We start from the raw sequence: 19,521 nt of genomic DNA, 5'->3' as shown, positions 1-19,521 counted from the left end.
CAAATTATATATCTGATAAAGGACTGATATCCACAATACTTAAAGAACTCCTACAACTCAACAACAGCAGCAGCAAACCCGATTCAAAAATAGGCAAAGGACTTTAATAGACGCATTGCCAAAGAAGATATACAAATGGCCAATAAGCTTACAAAAAGATGTTCAATATCATTAATCATTAGGGGAATTCAAATCAAAACCACAATGAGATACGACTGCACACAAGAAACTTCTAGGAGATAAACAAAATATGGTATATATCTAAAATGGAATATTATTCAGCCATAATAAGGAATGAAATTCTATTACATGCTACAAGATGGACGAACCCTGAAAACATTACGTTAAAGGAAATAAGCCAGACATACAAGGACAAATATCGTATGATTCCACTTATGTGGCAATTCGCAGAGATGGAAAGCAAGAGAGATGACCAGGGGCTGTGGAGAGGCGGGATGGGGACTTACTGTTTAATGGGTAGAGAGTTTCTGTTTAAGATGGTGAAAAAGTTCTGGAAATGGATAATGGTAATGGTTGCAAAACATTGTGAATGCATTCAATGCTACTGAATTGTACACTTAAAAATGGTTAAAAGGGTAAATTTTATGTTATTTTACCACAATATAAATAAGTAAATAAAATTTTAAAAGCTAAACTCATATTTCCTCTGAAATAGCTCCCACTTTGGACTTCCCTTTCATCAGCCAAAAACACTACTTTGCATATTTCACCTCTAACCCTAACCTTTGGACTTTTCCTCATGACCTAATGAATAAAGTTTAAACTCAAACTACTCGCATCTGCCTCTTCATCTTCATTTCTTATCACCGCCTGCATGAATCTTCCACTCCCTAGCTAACTAATTTCCCTGAACATACCTTCACGTTTTTGCATCCATTTTCTTGACTACTCTAGTTTGAACAACACTCTTTCTCTTTTTCTTTCTCTCATCTAAATTCTATTCTTACCTCAAGTTCAACTAAGGTTCCACCTCTTCCATAAAACTTTCCTTACCATCCAAACTTCACCTGAATTCTTACAGCACTTAAACCTTGTATTATTCTCCTAGTAAACAGGAACTCTTGACATATAACTTTTCATCCAAAAAGAAATAACTGGAGGGGCTGGCCCAGTGTTCACAGGTTTGGATCCCGGGTGCGGACATATGCACCGTTTATCAAGCCAGGCTGTGACAGGCATCCCACATATAAAGTAGAGGAAGATGGGCATGGGTGTTAGCCCAGGGTCAATCTTCCTCAGCAAAAAGAGGAGGAATGGCAATGGATGTTAGCTCACGGCTAATCTTCCTCGCCAAAAAAAAAAAAAAAAAAAGAAAAGAAAAGAAATAACTGCAAATTCTAGGGAGACAGCAGTCTAAGCCATCCTTGACTTCCCTCGCTCTCTCCTAACTCCTTTATTGCTTGGTTCCCATGTTTACCTCTTGTTCCTGGAGATATAGCTATATTTCTCAGCCACTCTTGCAGTTAAACGTGGCCATGTGACTAAGTTATACTCAATGGAATACAAATGAAAGTGATATATGCCATTTCCGGGCCTTATCCATAAAAATCCTTAGCATGCCTTCCCATGCTATCTTTTTTCCTTATAGCTGGCAGAATGGAAACAACTTCCATAGAAGCCGTGTGTTGAAGATAGCAGAGTCTTTGCTGGCCAAGGTCCTAAGAAACCACAAAGGGGAGGGCTGTCCTACAGAGCTGCTCAGTTCAGCTGCTCAGTACTATTTCATAAGTATAATGAAGTTCTACTGCGTTGAGCCATTATATTACCTACTCTAACTAAAACAATAAAAATACAATACAATAATAATACAATAAAAATAATAATAATAAAAATTATACACTGCAAAAGAGAACCACTTTTCATATATAGTTTGCAGTCTAGGATGGTGTAAATGGAACCTGGTCCGATCTGCTTAGGGTTCTGCTTGTTGTTTTTTCTTTGCTTGCTTTATAATAAAGAGCTAAGTGTGGGCCGGCCCCGTGGCTTAGCGGTTAGGTACGCGGGCTCCACTGCTGGCGGCCCGGGGTTCGGATCCCGGGCACGCACCGGATCCCGGGCGCACACCGACGCACGGCTTCTCTGGCCATGCTGAGGCCGTGTCCCACATGCAGCGGCTGGAAGGATGTGCAACTATGACATACAACTATCTACTGGGGCTTTGGGGGGAAAAAAAATTAAAGTGTATAAAAAAATAAAAAATAAATTAAAAAAAATCAATAAATAAAGAGCTAAGTGTGATTACCAACACCTGGGGGGAGTTCCGCCATACTGCCAAAGTCTGTCGGCTACCTGAGGGAGCCCAGACAGCTAAACCAAGGATTTCCCATAGCATATCCACAAAGGGACTGTCTCAAGCCTCCTACAAGGCAGTTCTAAGTGCAGTTTTAAAGATTTACAGGGGCCGGCCCAGTGGCACAAGCGGTTAGGTGCGTGCGCTCTGCTGCAGTGGCCCAGGGTTCACCGGTTCAGATCCCGGGCGCGCACCGATGCACTGCTTGGCAAGCCATGCTGTGGCGGTGTCCCATATAAAGTGGAGGAAGATGGGCACGGATGTTAGCCCAGGGCCAGTCTTCCTCAGCAAAAAAAGAGGAGGATTGGCGGATGTTACCACAGGGCTGATCTCCTCACAAAAAAATAAAAAAATAAAGATTTACATTAAATTCTGTGCCCTACAGAAATGATACACATTCTACTCTGATGACCATGGAACACTTGTTTAAACGACTATGTACCACCATCTTCTAACTACGATGAAATTAATAAAATATCACCAAAAAACTAATAATTTGGAAACTATAAAACATTCCTCTAAATCAAATATAGTATCATTAAGTAAGAGAAATTAGAAATCAGTAAAATTGAGAACGCTTTATATGAAAACCATGATTGCAGCTAAGAAGTAAAATTCAAAACCCTACAAATACTTCTATAATTTTTTCAAAACTGAAAATAGATGAACTAAGCTATTACCTCAAGAAACAAAAATATAAAATGAACATTAAAATTAATGAAATAGAACATTTTAAATGCTAGAAAATATAAAGTCAAAGGCTAGGTTTTAAAGACCAATAAAATAGGTAAACCTTAGTAAACATGAATGAGAAAAAATGAGAAATATTAGAAATGAGAGAAGAGTTATAAACATAGATGTTGAAGAAAATAATTATAAAATATTATAAATATAATCTCTCTCTATATTTCTATATTAAAAGTAAAATATGTAGATATACATAACTCTGTGTTGGTTAAAATTGAAAAATATATTTCCTAGCAAAGAATAAATTATCAAAAGTAACCTTTTAAGAGGTAAGAATTCCTGAAAAAGTTAAAAATAGAATCAACATACAATCTAGCAATATCACTTCTGGTTATATACAAAAAGAATTGAAAGCAGGGTGTCAGAGATATTTGTATACTCATGTTCACAGCAGCATTATTCATAATAGCTAAAAGATGGAAGCAACCCAAATGTCAAGAGGCAGAAGAAATTGGTTAAAGAAAATGTGGTATATACACTCAATAGAAAATTATTCAGCCTTAAAGAAGGAAATTCTGCAATATGCTATAATGTGGATAAACCTTGAGGACATTATGCTAAGTGAAATAAGCCAGTCACAAAAAAGACAAATACCGTATGATTCCACTTACATGAGGTAGCTACACTTGTCAAATTCATAGAGACAGAAAATAGAAAGGTGGTTGCCAGGGGTTGGGGGAGGGGGGAATGGGGAGTTATTGTTTAATAACTGAATGAACAGTGGTTCTCAAACATTAGTTTGCATCACAATCACTTTAACAACCTAAAAACAGGTTCCTAGCTGTGCCCCATCCCCACAGTTTCTGATTCAGCAGACCAGAGTGGGGACCTAAGAATGTGCACTTCTAACAAGTTTCCAGGTGACGCTGATTCTGCTGTGAAAGTGAAGACCATACTTCGCGAAACACTGAACTAGATTTCTCTCTCTCTCTCTCTCTCTCATTTAAAAATATAAAAGGTAGAGACTGGAAGAATACACGTCAACCCTTGATAGTGGCTGTCCCTGGGGAAGAAGAAATGGAATTAGTGGAACTGTAATTAAAAGAGAACTGACATAAACATTACTTGTTCAGTTTTTTAAACCATATATAAATAGAAAAAAAGATGAGCAATATATCAAAATGTCAATATGGGTGATAAGATGGGTTAAATATAAAATGGGTGATTGTTATATTTGTTGTATACTTCATATACTTCTGCTAAAAAAGATACTATAGTCAAAAGAAACAATGGTCTAGAAAAATATTTACAACCAACTTAAAATAAAAGATTACTGCTCCTAATAGACAAAACGCCCCATTAATTAATAAGAGACTGGCAAACAACATAATAGAAAAATAGGTAAAGGAAATCAACAGACACTTCACACAAAAGAAAACATGCAAATGGCCAAGAAACACATGAAATGATCCTGAATCTCATTAATCATAAGGAGTAAAATGAGATACTGTTTTTCACCTCATTAGTCTGGCAAAAATTTTAAAGATTAAGCAACATGTGGTATGGTGAGGATGCAGGAAAACTGGCATTCTAATTTAGTGTTGGTAAAAATGTGACATGCTACAAATACTGGGGAATGTAAATCTAAGAATAACTACTAAAAATTTTAAATACAAATGCCCTTGACACAGAAATTCCAGTTTTGGAATTCTAGTCTATAGAATTAAAAGCATCAGTTAACAAGAATATATGGACAAAGATATTTACTTAAGGATTAAATGTACTGTCGAAATACTTAAAAAAAATCTAAATATTCTTCCCTTCAGTGAAATGGTTGAGTAAATGAGGCTCATTAGTGTAATAGAATATTACCTAATACTTAAAGGAATGTGTTAGATCTCCATCAACTATTTTGAGGAACAGCCAAGATACACTCTGAGGTAAACAAAGCAAGATGCAGAGTAATGTGTATAAAATTATTTCATTTTAAAATATAATATTAATAATAAAAAATATACAATAAATATAATATATTCAACATAAAATATAACCACCACCGTATATATTTGAATGCTTGTATGAGTAAGTAGATATAAAGATACATATCAACCATTAACACTGCTTAGCTCATAAGGAATGTGACTAGAAAAGAGAGAGAATATATAAAAAATAAATAATACATCTTTTTAAATCCAGAAAGATTTAAAAACCTAAATTTTGTGTGTGTGTGTGTGAGGAAGATCAGCCTTGAGCTAACATCCATGCCAATCCTCCTCTTTTTTGCTGAGGAAGACTGGCCCTGGGCTAACATCTGTGCCTGTCTTCCACCACTTTTATATGGGATGCCGCCACAGCATTGCCTGACAAGCAGTGCATTGGTGCGTGCCCGGGATCCGAACCCGGGCCGCCAGCAGCAGAGCACGCACACTTAACTGCTAGGCCACGGGTCCAGCCCCTAAAAAGCTAAATTTTTTAACCTAGAAAAGTACTAGGGAAAAAATATAAAAGCCTGTTTCAAAAATCTTGGGAAGTTCCAGACAGAAAGGTCAAATGTTATATGCTTCCATTTATATGAAATGTCCAGAATAGGCAAATCCATAGAGACAGAAAGTAGATTTGTGGTTGCCAGAGGCTGGGGTGAGAGGGGACCATGGAGTGACTGCTAATGGTATAAAGGTTTCTTTTGGGGATGATGAAAATGTTCTGGAATTAGATAGTGGTGATGGTTGCACAACTTTGTGAATATACTAAAAACCAATGAATTACACACTTCAAAAGGGTGAATTTTGGGGCCGGCCCCGTGGCATAGTGGTTAAGTTCAGCACGTTCCACTTCGGCCGCCCGGGTTCGGAACCCGGTTGTGGACAGACACCATTCAGCCATATTGTGGCGGTGTCCTACATATAAAGTAGAGGAAGATTGGCACAGATGTTAGCTCAGAGCTAATCTTCCTCAAGCAAACAACAAGGAAGATTGGCAACAGATGTTAGCCCAGGGCTAATCATTTTCACAAAAAAAAAAAAAAAAAACAGGGGAGGGGTGAATTTTATGGTATGTCAATTACATCTCAGTAAAAAATAAATTAAATCTTGGGAGGAGAGGTCTGACCAAAAAAGCTAGGAGACAAAAAGAATAAGACTGAGTTGACTACATACGAATTTTAAGTATCTAAATAGCAAAAAAAAACTATAAACAAAGTTTAAAAAGGGAAATCAAGTAAAAAGTGTATACACACACACCCTACAAATCAATAAAAGAGAAACAATTCAATGGAAAATGAGAAATTCACACAAGATATACAAATGACCAATAAACATTTGGAAAGATATAGTTGTGATTATAAAAATAAAAATTCACTTAAGATTACTACTCAATTTATAGTAGCTTTTTACCTATGTCTATTTTCCCAATAAACAGAAACAAAAACAAATCACTAGTTTTTTGTTTTGAGGAAGATTGGCCCTACACTAACATCTGTTACCAATCTTCCCCTTTTTCTTTTTTTTTTTCCCAAAGCCCCAGTACATAGTTGTATATCACAGTTGTAGAGTTGTAGCTCTTTTATGTGGGACACCACCTCAGCATGGCTTGATGAGCGGTGAGTAGGTCCGCACCCAGGATCCAAACCAGCGAACTCCAGGCCACCAAAGTGGAACACGTGAACTTAACTGCTACGCCACCGGGTCGGCCCCAACAAATTTCTATTTTGAAGGGCTCCAAAACAATCTAACATGAAAAATGGCATCCTCACAATGGAAAAGTTGGGAGTACGATAGCATCATAGACTCTCCAGGATTATTTAGTTCATTTATTTACCCATCAGTGCATAAACTCCCTATCCAATATTTCTGTAAAGTACTGAATCATTCAGCTTATTTTAAACTTCTCCATCCATAGGCAGCTCATGCAGGAGCCTGTTTCATGTTTAGTCAGCTAAGAGTATTTCTCCCACAGTGGCAAAAAAATGCAAATGTATTAGCAAAACAAATTGCATATAGAAATTCAAATAAAACAATAAGATTAGTACCCAGCTATTGTTTTTAAAAAACTATAAGAGCCCTTTAGAATTATCAGTTGTTATAGTGTCAATTTCGCCATCGACAGCATATGTGGTATCCTGCCTTCCTAACAAAATGCTGTGAAAACTGTTCTAAAATACCTAAAATGAGTTACTAGACAATTTCATTAGCACCAAATAGTTACACACCTAAGTACATGGAAATAACACACCATGAAAGTGATGAATTCTAGTAGGGTAACCTTTGCAGGTAAAACTACGTTTTTTAGTCTTCTCTGGTAAAAGAATGAAACTAAGGGATTGTTTGAAATCTTTAATTAATGAGTGGTATCATTTATTTTCCCTCCAAACAAATTTATGTACAAGCATGTCTCTGCTAAGGCCAGCAAAGAGACCTAATATGACCGTAATTAGAAATGGTCTGAAATAGTGTGAAATAGCTTAGAAAGCTGCACGCTTTGAGTGAGATAAACAGCTTCGCATCTGGATACAGTAGAAATAATTTTGTGCTCCTCACCTTATTCATGTTGTTTTCATCAACCACATCCTTGGATATATCCTGGATTATTTCTGGACACAAGATAAGGAGAATGATTTGAAGAGGCCAAACTGCTGCTTTACGTTTGGTGCTTTCAGCAAAACCATCCACCAAGTCAAACAGTTTTTCTGCACACTCTACGTGAAAAATGTAAATATTAAATACTATTAGATGAGAAGAAAATCTCTGGCATTAAATTAAAAGCCAGCACTATTCAAAAACCCAAAGGCCACACTTTTAAAAGATAAACTTGGAAGTTCACTTAACAATTAAACAAATTCATTCAGATAAGCAGACAAGCAATGTTATATTGTCTATGTCTTAAGAGAGTTGCCTTGATCTATCCTAGAAAAGTCCATGTTTTAGAATTGCCCAACTTGAATTTAATCTGAATGCGCAGAGCCTTATGCAAGGTGTGACGTACCCAAGGAACAAAGACGGAATGACCTCCCAAGGGGAATTACCAAAGCTCTCCAGGAGTCTGTATTCTCTGCTTACAGTTGTGTCTCAAGAATTCTAGGTAAGGATATTACTACTTTATACACATCTCCCTAAATACAAAATACAGCCCCAGAGCACAGAAAAGTGCTTCTCTACAATGAAGAGCCATCAAATATCCAATCTACAACTCTAATTAAAGATTATAGCTTCATTTCAAACTTTTTTATCTATTTGCTCAAAGGAAAGGAAAAGGCTTGAGGGTAATTTAGAAATATAAGAGAAAAATAATACTTCCTATTTGACGTTGGTTGACAAGACGTAAAAGCACCTTGACAACAAAAATAACTTGGAAAGTGATAGGCTTTTACCTCATAAGTAAGAGTTTAAAAGACAAAATATCAGTCTTATCCTTACCAGCCATATCAGTCTGTGGAATCTGGTATAGCTTTGTAAATTCATCTGGATAATTTTCAACCCAGTTCCAAAATGCCTACAAATAACAAACATATGTTTTTATATGAAAAGAGATATTTTCTTAATATAGTAAATAAAATGTCATACGCTCCAATTATACCTCAAACTTCTAATTTCCTTCATAAGAATACTGCAATGCATTCTTCCTAAAAATTAATGTGAAATTATCACTCAAGTCATGACTTTTAGATTTCAAATACTAAAGAGAGCAACATTCATAACCAAAAATTAACAAAATTTTAATACCAAAGAGGTTATAACTTACTTTTTCCAGGCTATTTATAACTGCTAGCTGTGCAACCTTCTTTAGGGCTTTAAATTTAAATGCTGTTTCTAGGGGGAAAAAGGTTTTAAAATTAACTCCAGCTGAGTTAACACAAATACAATTCAGAACTACTAGCAAAAAAAAAAAATAATACTACTTTCATTTTTACCTACAAACTTGTTCCAGTATTATTTGTAAGCAACATAAAGACAATTAATATAAACCCAAAACTCACTGGTTATGTCCACTAAAGACAAACTCAACAAAAAGCAAATATGCCTTGAACTTCCACAAAGGTTGTGGTGAGTTTTTTGCCTTTGTTTTGTTTTGTTTTTAATAACTTGCTTTCTTAAAGAAGTATAAAACACAGGATGATTGTAGAAAATTCAAAAAATATAGAACAGTCTAAGGGAAATTTAAGACATCATCCATGAGTGTACCATTCAGAGAGAATCACAGTTAACAGTTTGGTGAATTTTCTTCCATCCCTTTTCCTATGCACACATAAGACAAACATATTTACTCTGAGATCACAAAGGGCTATATCAAACCTGTTCTTTTCATTTCACATAGTATCCCAAATTTTTTCCGTATCATTAAAAATTCCCCATACATATATTTGATGGCGCTATATATGATAGTAACTATTACTTGACAATTATAACACACCAGTTATTTTCAATCTAATATATTTAATTCAAAATCTTAATGCTTTCAGATATTATAGATAAGAAAACTTTGTTTCTGAGATTACAGGTCTAATAAATGATTGAATTGGGCTTCAAAGCCATAGCCTTTTCAATATGCTTTGACATCTTTCAGAATATTTAAGTCACCATATTAAATCACTGGTTATTTAAACATTTTCCAATTGTACATTTAAGATATTTCCAATATTTCACTATTATTAATAACACTAATAAATACTTTTATATCCAAATCCTTTCCACATTACTGATTATTTCTTTAAGGTAAGTAAATATCTAGAAGTAGAATTATCTGGTCAAAGAGATGAATATTTTTTAAGGCTCCTGATAAATATCGCCAAGCTGATTCTCAGATGGGTTAGGCCAAATGTTACTCTCACAAGGCAGCATGTGAAAGCGCCTTTATCACATCCTGTCACCACTAAATATGTTCACTTTTTTAATTTTGCTAATTTGATTTAGTTGATTGTATTTTTAAAACAAGACTAAACATTTCTCCACATGAATATATTAGTTATTTTTATTTCCCCCTCTATAAATTTATTGTCCATATCTATAAAATGATTTATATCTGGAAAAGATGTTCCTTCTATAAATTATTTTACTGGGAACAGTCCCTTGGCAGGGAACTCCCTCTATGGGTTTTTTTTTAATTGAAGTATAATTGATATACATTATATTAGTTTCAGGTGTACAACATTATGATTCAATATTTGTATATATTGCAAAACGATAACCACAATAAGTCTAGTTAACATCCATCACCATACATAGTTATAATATTTTTTCTCATCATGAGAACTTTTAGGATCTACTCTCTTAGCAACTTTCAAATATGCAATACAGTATTAACTATAGTTGCCATGCTGAACATTACATCCCCATGACTTACTTATTTTATAACTGGAAGTTTGTACTTTTTGACTCCCTTCACCCATTTTGCCCACCCCCACCTTCTGCCTCTGGCAACCACCAATCTCTTCTCTGTACCCATGAGCTTGGTTTTTTGTTTGTTTGTTTTGTTCCACATATAAGTGAGATCATATGGTATTTGTCTTTGTCTGTCTGACTTATTTCACTCAGCATAATGCCCTCAACGTACATCCATGTTGTTGCAAATGGCAAGATTTCATTCTTTTTTATGGTTGAATAATATTCCATTGTTATACATACATACATATATATACCATATTTTCTTTACCCATTCATCTGTCCAGGAACACATAGGTCACCTGTTTCCATATTTTGGCTATTGTAAATAATGCTGCAATCAACACAGGGGTGCATATATCTTTTCAAGTTAATGTTTTTGCTTTCTTCAGATAAATACCCAGAGTAGAATTGCTGGATCATATGGTAGCTCTATTTTGAATTATTGAGGAAACTCCATACTGTTTTCCATAGTGGCTGCACCAATTTACAGTTCCAGCAACAGTGCACAAGGGTTCCCTTTTCTCCACATCCTTGCCAACACTTGTTATTTCTTGTCTTTAATAATAACCATTCTAACAGATGTGAGGTGATATCTCATTGTGGTTTTGATTTGCATTTCCCTGATGATTAGTGATGTTGAGCATTTTTTATGTTGGTCTTCTTTGGAAAAATGTCTATTCGGATTCTCTGCCTGTTTTTTTAGTTGGATTTTTTTTTTTTTTTTTTTGCTATTGAGTTGTATGAGTTCTTTATATATTTTGGATATTAACCAATTATCAGATATATGATTCACAAATATTTTCTCCCATTCAGTAGGTTGCCTTTTCATTTTGTTGATGGCTTCTTTTGCTGTGTAGAAGTTTTTTAGTTGGATGTAGCCCCATTTGTTTATTTTTGCTTGTGTTGCCCCTATGTACTTTCAATGAAGGGATACAGGTATTTATTATATTTATATAAATATCTTTCTAAGGTAGAGATAAGTCTTTGAGTGGTAAAACTGTCTAAACAATCTTCTAAATGTCAATTGTTTTTCTGAACTTTCAAATGAGTAACTTGCTCTCCAAGTCAGTTTTAAAACGTATCCCTCTACCTTTCTTTGCTCTTGCTCTCCTTTGATTTCCAAATAATGGCATTACATTTCACAGTGCTTGAGCCTTTTGCCTTCCTATATTCACCAACTTTACCTTTATGACATCTTAAATGTGTTATACACACTAGTTTATTCTCAATTCCAATGTCTATATATTTTATTACTCCAGTTCCTACAAGATTCTGACTAGACATCCTACCGATACCACAAACTCAACAGTGTCATGTGCCACATAACGACGTTTCAGTCAACAATGGACCACATATACGATGGTGGTCCCATAAGATTAGTACCATATAACTCAGGTGTGTAGTAGGTTATATCATCTAGGTTTGTGCAAGCACACTCTACAATGTTCGCACCATGACAAAATCACCTAATGACATATTTCTCAGAACATATCCCCATTGTTAAAGCAACGCGTGACTGTAAATCTAAAACTGAATTTATAATTTTCCTAGCCACCCTCTTCTTTGTTATCAACCCCTCCTTTACTTTCCTGCTTTAACCAGCTTGCTCTGTAATACTTGGTGATACTTCTCTTTAACCTCATATATCTAAATTAACCACCAAATGCTATGTGATGTATTCTATTCAAATGCTATGTATTCTACTTCCTAAATACCATATCAAACTGGTCCTCACCCTATCCCATTCCATCCAGACCTCCACTACCCTCATTATTTCTCACTCACATTCCTATACAACCAAGTCCAAGAAGCTTACGTAACCTTCTAAGGAGCCATTCTGTAAATTTCAAGCAAAGAGGCATATCTAAAACAGAATATTGATCCGATCCTAAAGCCTTTACATCACTTCTCATGGCCACTAAAATAAAGCCTCATAACCCATAAGCACAATAGTGTAGCAGTTAAGTACACTGGCTCTCAAGATGGGCAGATGTGATTTGAATCTTTACCCTGCCACTCACTAGCTGTATGACCTTGGAAATGTTACTTAAGCCTCAATTTCCTTATCTATATAGGGGATGACAATACTACTATCTGCTTTCACAGGGTTACTGTGAGAACTGATGAGAAAAGGCACGTAAACTGCATAGCATGATGTGTGGCACATACTGAAAATGCAGCAAATGTTACTATGTTTTTATTAATATGATCTGACCTACTCTTGTACCTTCATATCTTGTTCTTTTCCTAACGTCTCTCACTCCCACACAAATACATACTTCTTCCCTCACTTTATGCTCACCCTATTTGAGTCTGCCACATTGCTTTGCAAATAATTTGACAGTAATATGTTTGTCTCATAAACCAAGCCAGGAGTTCCGCAGGGACAGATGCAATATTTCATTAATCTTTGTAAGCCTAGCACTTAGCATGGTTTCTTGCACAGTTTCTCAACGAATGCTCCTAAATTAAATTTAAAACACATTACTTTTACTATTCATATTACAGGGAGTTTCCACTTCTTTCATGATTGTCACCTAGAACCATCTTTTGCTGGCCTATTTAATACTGGCTTTATACTTTACATATTTATCAGCATTTACTAAATTTATGTGCATGAAGGAGCTGCATTCAATGGTGATAACTTACCACAACAAAAAGAAAGTCACTTACCCACACATTTAGTTTCTCTTATTTGGGCATGGAGAACCATCTACACTAATTACTAGGAATTAAACATTTCTAAGAAAACTGATGTTTTAAACAAACACCTATTCATGGGCAACCTGGACTGGATTTATTTACAAAATGTCACTGAATAGTTATGAAAAATCATAAAATCCCACTTATACTACTTATATTTTATACATAGAGGAAATCTCTAAATTTTACCATTCACTTCCTTAATTTCTCAATATTTAATGATACTAAAATCTTGAAATTTCAACTGTTGAGCGGTTATTTATTATAATCTAAAATAATTGGTGTCCATGTCTTGACATAATAGCTAAACTGATCCATTTTTTCCTTTATTATGCAAAGCGATTTAATTGTTGCTTGATTTTATAATGGTAATAACCTAAAATCATAAATTCTGAACAAGGGTAATATAGATGGAACATAGCCTTATAGTATTCATCTTTATAGACACAACCTTTTTACATCTCTGGTGAACTAGTTATTGAGTTTAAAGCAAATGTTAAGAAAACTAAACAAGGTATTTTGAAAATTACACTGTAGAACTCCTTTTATGTCAGACATTTAAAACATTATTGATGATTCCTTAATCAATATACAAAGCAAAATAAAAATAAGTATGAATCATATACTATAAAGTTTCACATTTAAATTTGCCAAGATCCACTATTACATAAAACTGAAAAACAATTTTTGTGAAATGAATTTAGGTATTTACACTCAGTTTATTAATAATGCTCATTGATATTTGATTTATATTAACACTTCCCCGCATACCACAAAAATTCTCTCAGTTCCTTCTGATAGTTTATTTCAATCAACGTCATCATGTAAAGCACTTCCCAAGGCTTTAAAATCACATATTAGGCATTATAGTATTCCCATGTGGGATACTATTGACAAGTTCTACAAGAAAGCAAAACTAGGCACTGAAAGGGTAACAGACTTTGTAATGCTGTCAAGTCAGTCAGTAAGTCAGTAACAGAGCTGAAAATAGAAATGTCAGAAATGAGATTCCTGACTCAACTCTTCCTCTGGTCATAAAATCACAATCTTCTGGTTCCATTCTGCAATGAAACTTTGATATCCTGCTAAACTATCCGCTTTTAACACTACAATAATAGCTAAACAGGTAACTTCTATAACCTATAGCTACCCTTAAGAGATGAAATTCTAGAAAAATTAAATAACAGTACCCTTATATTCTCTTTACTGAAAGCAAAAATTATATTTGAAGAAAACTTTCCATTGTTAAGATTTAAGACACTCATTTTCTCTACTGTATTGTTTTCAAAGATTCAAAAATTATTGAACCATAAGTATTACTGTCCGTTTCACAAGGACATTTGCATTATAAAATCCACTCTGATGTTCTAGCTCAACACAATTAGTACAATTAATACATTCAAAATACTAGTTTTTCACCCGTAGTGATTAATTTCAGATATATCGTACATTTAAACTTACCCCTCAGGAGTCGTTTTAATTTTGCACAATCCACATTGATATACTGTAACAATTCTATATCATGAACATCAACATTGTCTTCTGAACAAACAGTCAATTCCTGTAACCTGAAAAGTAAAAACCAAGAATAATTTATCAATTTAAATCTTAGGATAGTCCAAAATTCTGAATTAAACAGATTCTTCTCACTCCAATGATAAGTTTATAAGAGAAAATACACATATAAAAATAAGAGAACAATTGGGCCGGCCCCGTGGCTTAGTGGTTAAGCGCGCGCGCTCTGCTGCTGGCGGCCCGGGTTCGGATCCCGGGCGCGCACCGCCGCACCGCTTCTCCGGCCATGCTGAGGCTGCGTACCACACACAGCAACTAGAAGGATGTGCAACTATGACATACAACTATCTACTGGGGCTTTGGGGGAAAAAAAAATAAATAAAATTATCAAAAAAAAAAAAAAAATAAGAGAACAAACATTTCTTATGAAAATCTAAAGGAACATAACTAATTTGAGGGGTTTGATGGAAGAAACCATAATAATCCAATAAACTTCATTATGTATATGTATACCAAATCATCATGCTATACACCTTAAATATATACAATTTTTATTAGAAAAAAAAAATCACAGCATGCTGATACCTGCTGAAGCAGAGTGAGAGATGCATGGGTATTTGAAATACTCTCCTGCTATGTGTATTTTTTAAATTTTTCTATAATAAAAAGTTTTTAAAATTCAAATTTCAAATTATAAGTAAAATAAAGATAAATTTTATTAACGTCTATTCACATCAACTGGACTGCAGAAACACGAAGGGTATTTTATCTACATTTACAGGATACATTACTTTGTATAGAAAAAAGTGAATAAGGCTTTCTTCATTGTACTTTTCAGAGTCTGTATATATGTTTATGTGATTCTTTGATTAATGTCCCTACCTCATGGTAGAACTTCAGCTTGTAAAGACAAGAATCTTTCTAAATCCAAAATTTCTCTTATATTAAATATGAAGTTATCATAAATGTAAAAAAAGTTTAACAGTTAAAAATACAGATATTTTTAAACTGATAAAGAAATTCACTTCACTCTGAATAAAAGAAGTTCAAGTTTTCTTCCATTTTCACTAACAACCGCAGAGGTCAGCTTTTCATAATTTTATTTATTTACTTTTTTTCCCCCAAAGCTGCAATAGATAGTTGTATGTCATAGCTGCACATCCTTCCAGTTGTTGCATGTGGGACACGGCCCCAGCATGGCCGGAGAAGCGGTGCGTCGGTGCGGATCCGAACCCGGGCCGCCAGCAGCAGAGCGCACACACCTAACCGCTAAGCCATGGGGCCGGCCGGAGGTCAGCTTTTCAAAAGTTGCTATCAAATACTTCTCAAAAGTATTGCTAATCTATTGAATTGTGCTTCCTAATGAAGCATACTCATTATTTCAATTAATAGATATCAAAAATGTAAGCAGCAGAATGGAATTACTAATTTTCATAAATGCAGAGAGAGAGAGATGGTGAAAAAGCACAAATACTATGTGATCTTATTCATAATAACTCAAATTATAACCATTTTAGTGTGGTTTAAAACTGACATTAATCATCACACTAAACCTTCAGTTGCTGAAATGAAATCAATCCTGTTTCTTCCTTCTCAAATTCTTCTTTGACTCACTTTAGCCTACCAGATGTATGGCTAACATTAAAGTTATTCTAAGCACTTACACTAAAGCTCTTCATACCATCAGGGTGAGAAAAGCTTAGCAGTTCACCTGGGAATGAGGAGGTCCTCAATACTGATTTACAGGCTAAAAATTCTACAGCTGCTGCAAAGAGCCTAGAAACATGAAATATGACTCCTCAGGAAACACAACTTAATAAATCAGCAAGACCAACTTTTGAAAAGCTGACTCTTGTGGTTGTTTGTGAAAAATGGGAGAAAAGTTTAATTCCTTTTATAGTCCAGTTATTTCCATAGGGAAGGGGTATTCTGTGAAGTTTAACATCATTTCTGAAGCAGAGAATCAAATAAAGGATAGTTGGAGCAAAAGAAATGAAGTGGAAATCTATCGCTAAAACATCTAGAAGGACCAGGTAAAATGAAGAACAACAAAAATAAATTTTAAAAGTATAGAAATAAAGTGAAACAAACACCACCCACCTGCCCAGGTCCAGAAAAGAAGAGGAAACTGAAAACCAGAGATGGTTTCAAAGGCATGATCTGGCCTTGCAACAAAGGAAGGGCGAGGGTGGTTAGGTTTTTTCTCTCCTTAACCTAGGGGTTTGGGGCTAACATCCACATGGGACTGGATACAAAGCCTTGTACCCTAACATAGGGAGTAGAGCTGAGGCCCTGCATAAAACATGACTAGAAAGAGCCACAAACTCCCTAAAAAATGAGAGACACAGAAAGGGAGACAGAGAGAGGAGGCAAGGGAGGAAGGGAAGAAGGAAGAAAGGGAAGCAGGGAGGGGGAAAAAAAATCTAGCACAAGAAGTTTGTCTGGTCTGCCTAAGCTTTGGGTAGGGGAAAAAGTCACCCAGGGCTGTTAACTTACAAGGATTTGAAGTCCACATTTATACTATCCAGACAACCTAGGGCTGAGAAATTAACAAAAATATAGGTCCAGAGCTGGGCACTTGACAATAGCTAATGCAAAACCATCACTAGGATAGTCCCACAGCCCCAGGCTACAAGAGATTCCCAAAGAAAATACAGACTTCACTCAAGATGAATTTGCAAACAAAGTTTACAAAACAGAGAGGAAACAATTCACTATGAATGAGAGTTGGCACATACAAACACGAGATCATATAACAATCTTAAAGGAGAATATAAAATAAGTATGTTTCAAATGATCAGAGACATAAGAAGAAATTTAAAACTGTTAAAAAGAATAAGAAACGACACACACAAAAAAACCCCCAGCAGATTTGTAAAAGAATCAAATAGAACTTCTGGTGGTATGTCAAATTAGATATTCCACAGGGACCCCCCACAACAAAACAATTAGATCTAGTGCAGTTGTACAGTAATTCTGTGGAGAAAGCAGCTAATCCTCTACAAAAAAGAGTAATATGAGCCACAGAATATGGTATACTTCAGCAGAATAATAAAGTTATCTTAAGATCTGTAGCCCATATTCCCTTAAAGAAAAGCAAAGGACATAAATATAAAAAGCTAATGTTAATCCTAAAAGAAAAACATTTATAGACAGGTAGAATGGTCAAGCACAACAAATTTTCATGATATTCATCTATTATACATGAGATATAAAATCAATCCTCAGAAAGAACTGCCATTCTAGTCACTTGCATATTTTAAAACACCTAACGCCATGACAGCAATGTCATATCTCCATCTAAATTAAACCATCATATGGTCTTTAAGTGAGTGGTCCTCTAACAAAATCAGCTCCTATTTCTGGCACAAATTAAAGAAACAGCAAACGCAGTTGTCTGAAATACGTATTTCATAAATCCCATTTCTGAGCAGTCTGTCTCCTGAAAGCTAAAGAAATTGGCTTATTCCAGACACACTTAAATTCTATTCTGGAAACAGTGAACCAGATTCAGGAATTATACAAAAGTTGTCTATTTTTACATGTGCTAATGCTGCAAAATCCCATAAAATAAAACCTTTGGTGACTAGAAAATTTCTAGAGTTTTCAAAGATGGCACATTTGCTATGTTTCTGTTATCCAAAGCAACTCATGCTTGGATAGACTAAAAATTATTTTATTCTTTTGATCATTTTTTACCTTCAATATAAGATTATTTCAAATAGTAAGGCTGGTCTAGTAGTCATCTAAACAAAAAAAAGGTTGTTTTGTTTTTGTTTTTTTTAATTTTCATGCCTCCTATTCCTTAGGTATTTGTTACCTCGCTGCTTCAACCAGTGTATTATTACTTAGAATATAAAATGTTATCACTCAAAAGATTTCATGAACACACTGTTCTATTGTGTAAACACCACCCAACATTATCAATCATATTATACCATTAAATAAAATTTTAATTTTCTTTGCACCAGGAATTCTGATGTGAGGTTGAAGAATATTGTTGCTTAGCATCATGATTATAGAAATGCCATTTTTGGGCCGGCCCCGTGGCTTAGCGGTTAAGTGCGCGTGCTCCGCTACTGGCAGCCCAGGTTCGGATCCCGGGTGCGCACCGACGCACTGCTTCTCCGGCCATGCTGAGGCCGAGTCCCACATACAGCAACTAGAAGGATGTGCAGCTATGACAGACAACTATCTACTGGGACTTTGGAGGAAAAAAAAATAAATAAAATCTTTAAAAAAAAAAAAAGAAATGCCATTTTTTATTAAAGACTGCAGGATTCTGAAGTTAGCCAATTCTCCCAAAACTCCATGGCACAAATTCTCTAATTCTGATGTATGTTCTCATTCACACAGTTGGAAAACAGCAGCAGAATGAACAAATCTGACTAATGGAAGTCCACTGTTCACACAACAGACAAGTCAAAACATACAGGTATCAATAAGCAAAGAGGATTGTTTTGCTCTACCCTGTATTAGTCTTGGATTCACTGAATCGCTAAGTGATTTATGTTATACTTCCTACTTGGTCATAATTAAGAACCCATTTGACTTAAGGCATGAGAAAGGCAAAATCATGTGCATGAAAGCAAGTTGCAGAGTTACTTGCTACCATCACTTATAACGCTGTTCCCTAGAGCACTATCCTTACCAATTTCTCCATCTGTAGCATATCACAACTGATGATCACATGATGATATTTAATCACCAATAAAAGCTTAAATTATATTTATCATATAATTTTAAAGCACAGAAGTATATATTCTAAAAAGGATTTTATCAAAACATGGCTAAAAGAAGTAAAGGGAAGCAGCCAGGTATAACGAAACTAATAGGGTCTGAAGCCAGTCTGACAGAAATTTTGGGTCCTCCATTATTTGGCATATCACTTCAATAACTTCTTGGGGTATTAGTTTGCTTACCTGTAAA

At 35.1% G+C, this 19,521-nt stretch overlaps 1 protein-coding gene across 2 annotated transcripts in view; it reads right to left on the bottom strand.

Annotated features, from left to right (window-relative positions):
• NF1 (neurofibromin 1) overlaps positions 1-19,521 on the bottom strand; it is a 260,892-nt gene that overhangs the window by 177,104 nt on the left and 64,267 nt on the right. For both annotated transcript variants that reach the window (XM_058560309.1, XM_058560310.1), the window contains exons 5-8: positions 14,539-14,645; positions 8,735-8,802; positions 8,410-8,485; positions 7,534-7,691 (exon numbers count right to left, since the gene is read on the bottom strand). In XM_058560309.1, coding sequence (XP_058416292.1) covers positions 7,534-7,691; positions 8,410-8,485; positions 8,735-8,802; positions 14,539-14,645 — 409 coding nt within the window. The remainder of the gene's footprint in view (positions 1-7,533; positions 7,692-8,409; positions 8,486-8,734; positions 8,803-14,538; positions 14,646-19,521) is intronic.

Source organism: Diceros bicornis, chromosome 18 (assembly GCF_020826845.1).
Source record: "Diceros bicornis minor isolate mBicDic1 chromosome 18, mDicBic1.mat.cur, whole genome shotgun sequence".
Lineage (NCBI taxonomy): Eukaryota > Metazoa > Chordata > Mammalia > Perissodactyla > Rhinocerotidae > Diceros > Diceros bicornis.
The sequence above is the reverse complement of the archived record's forward strand: the minus strand, read 5'-3'. Positions and strand labels throughout refer to the sequence as shown.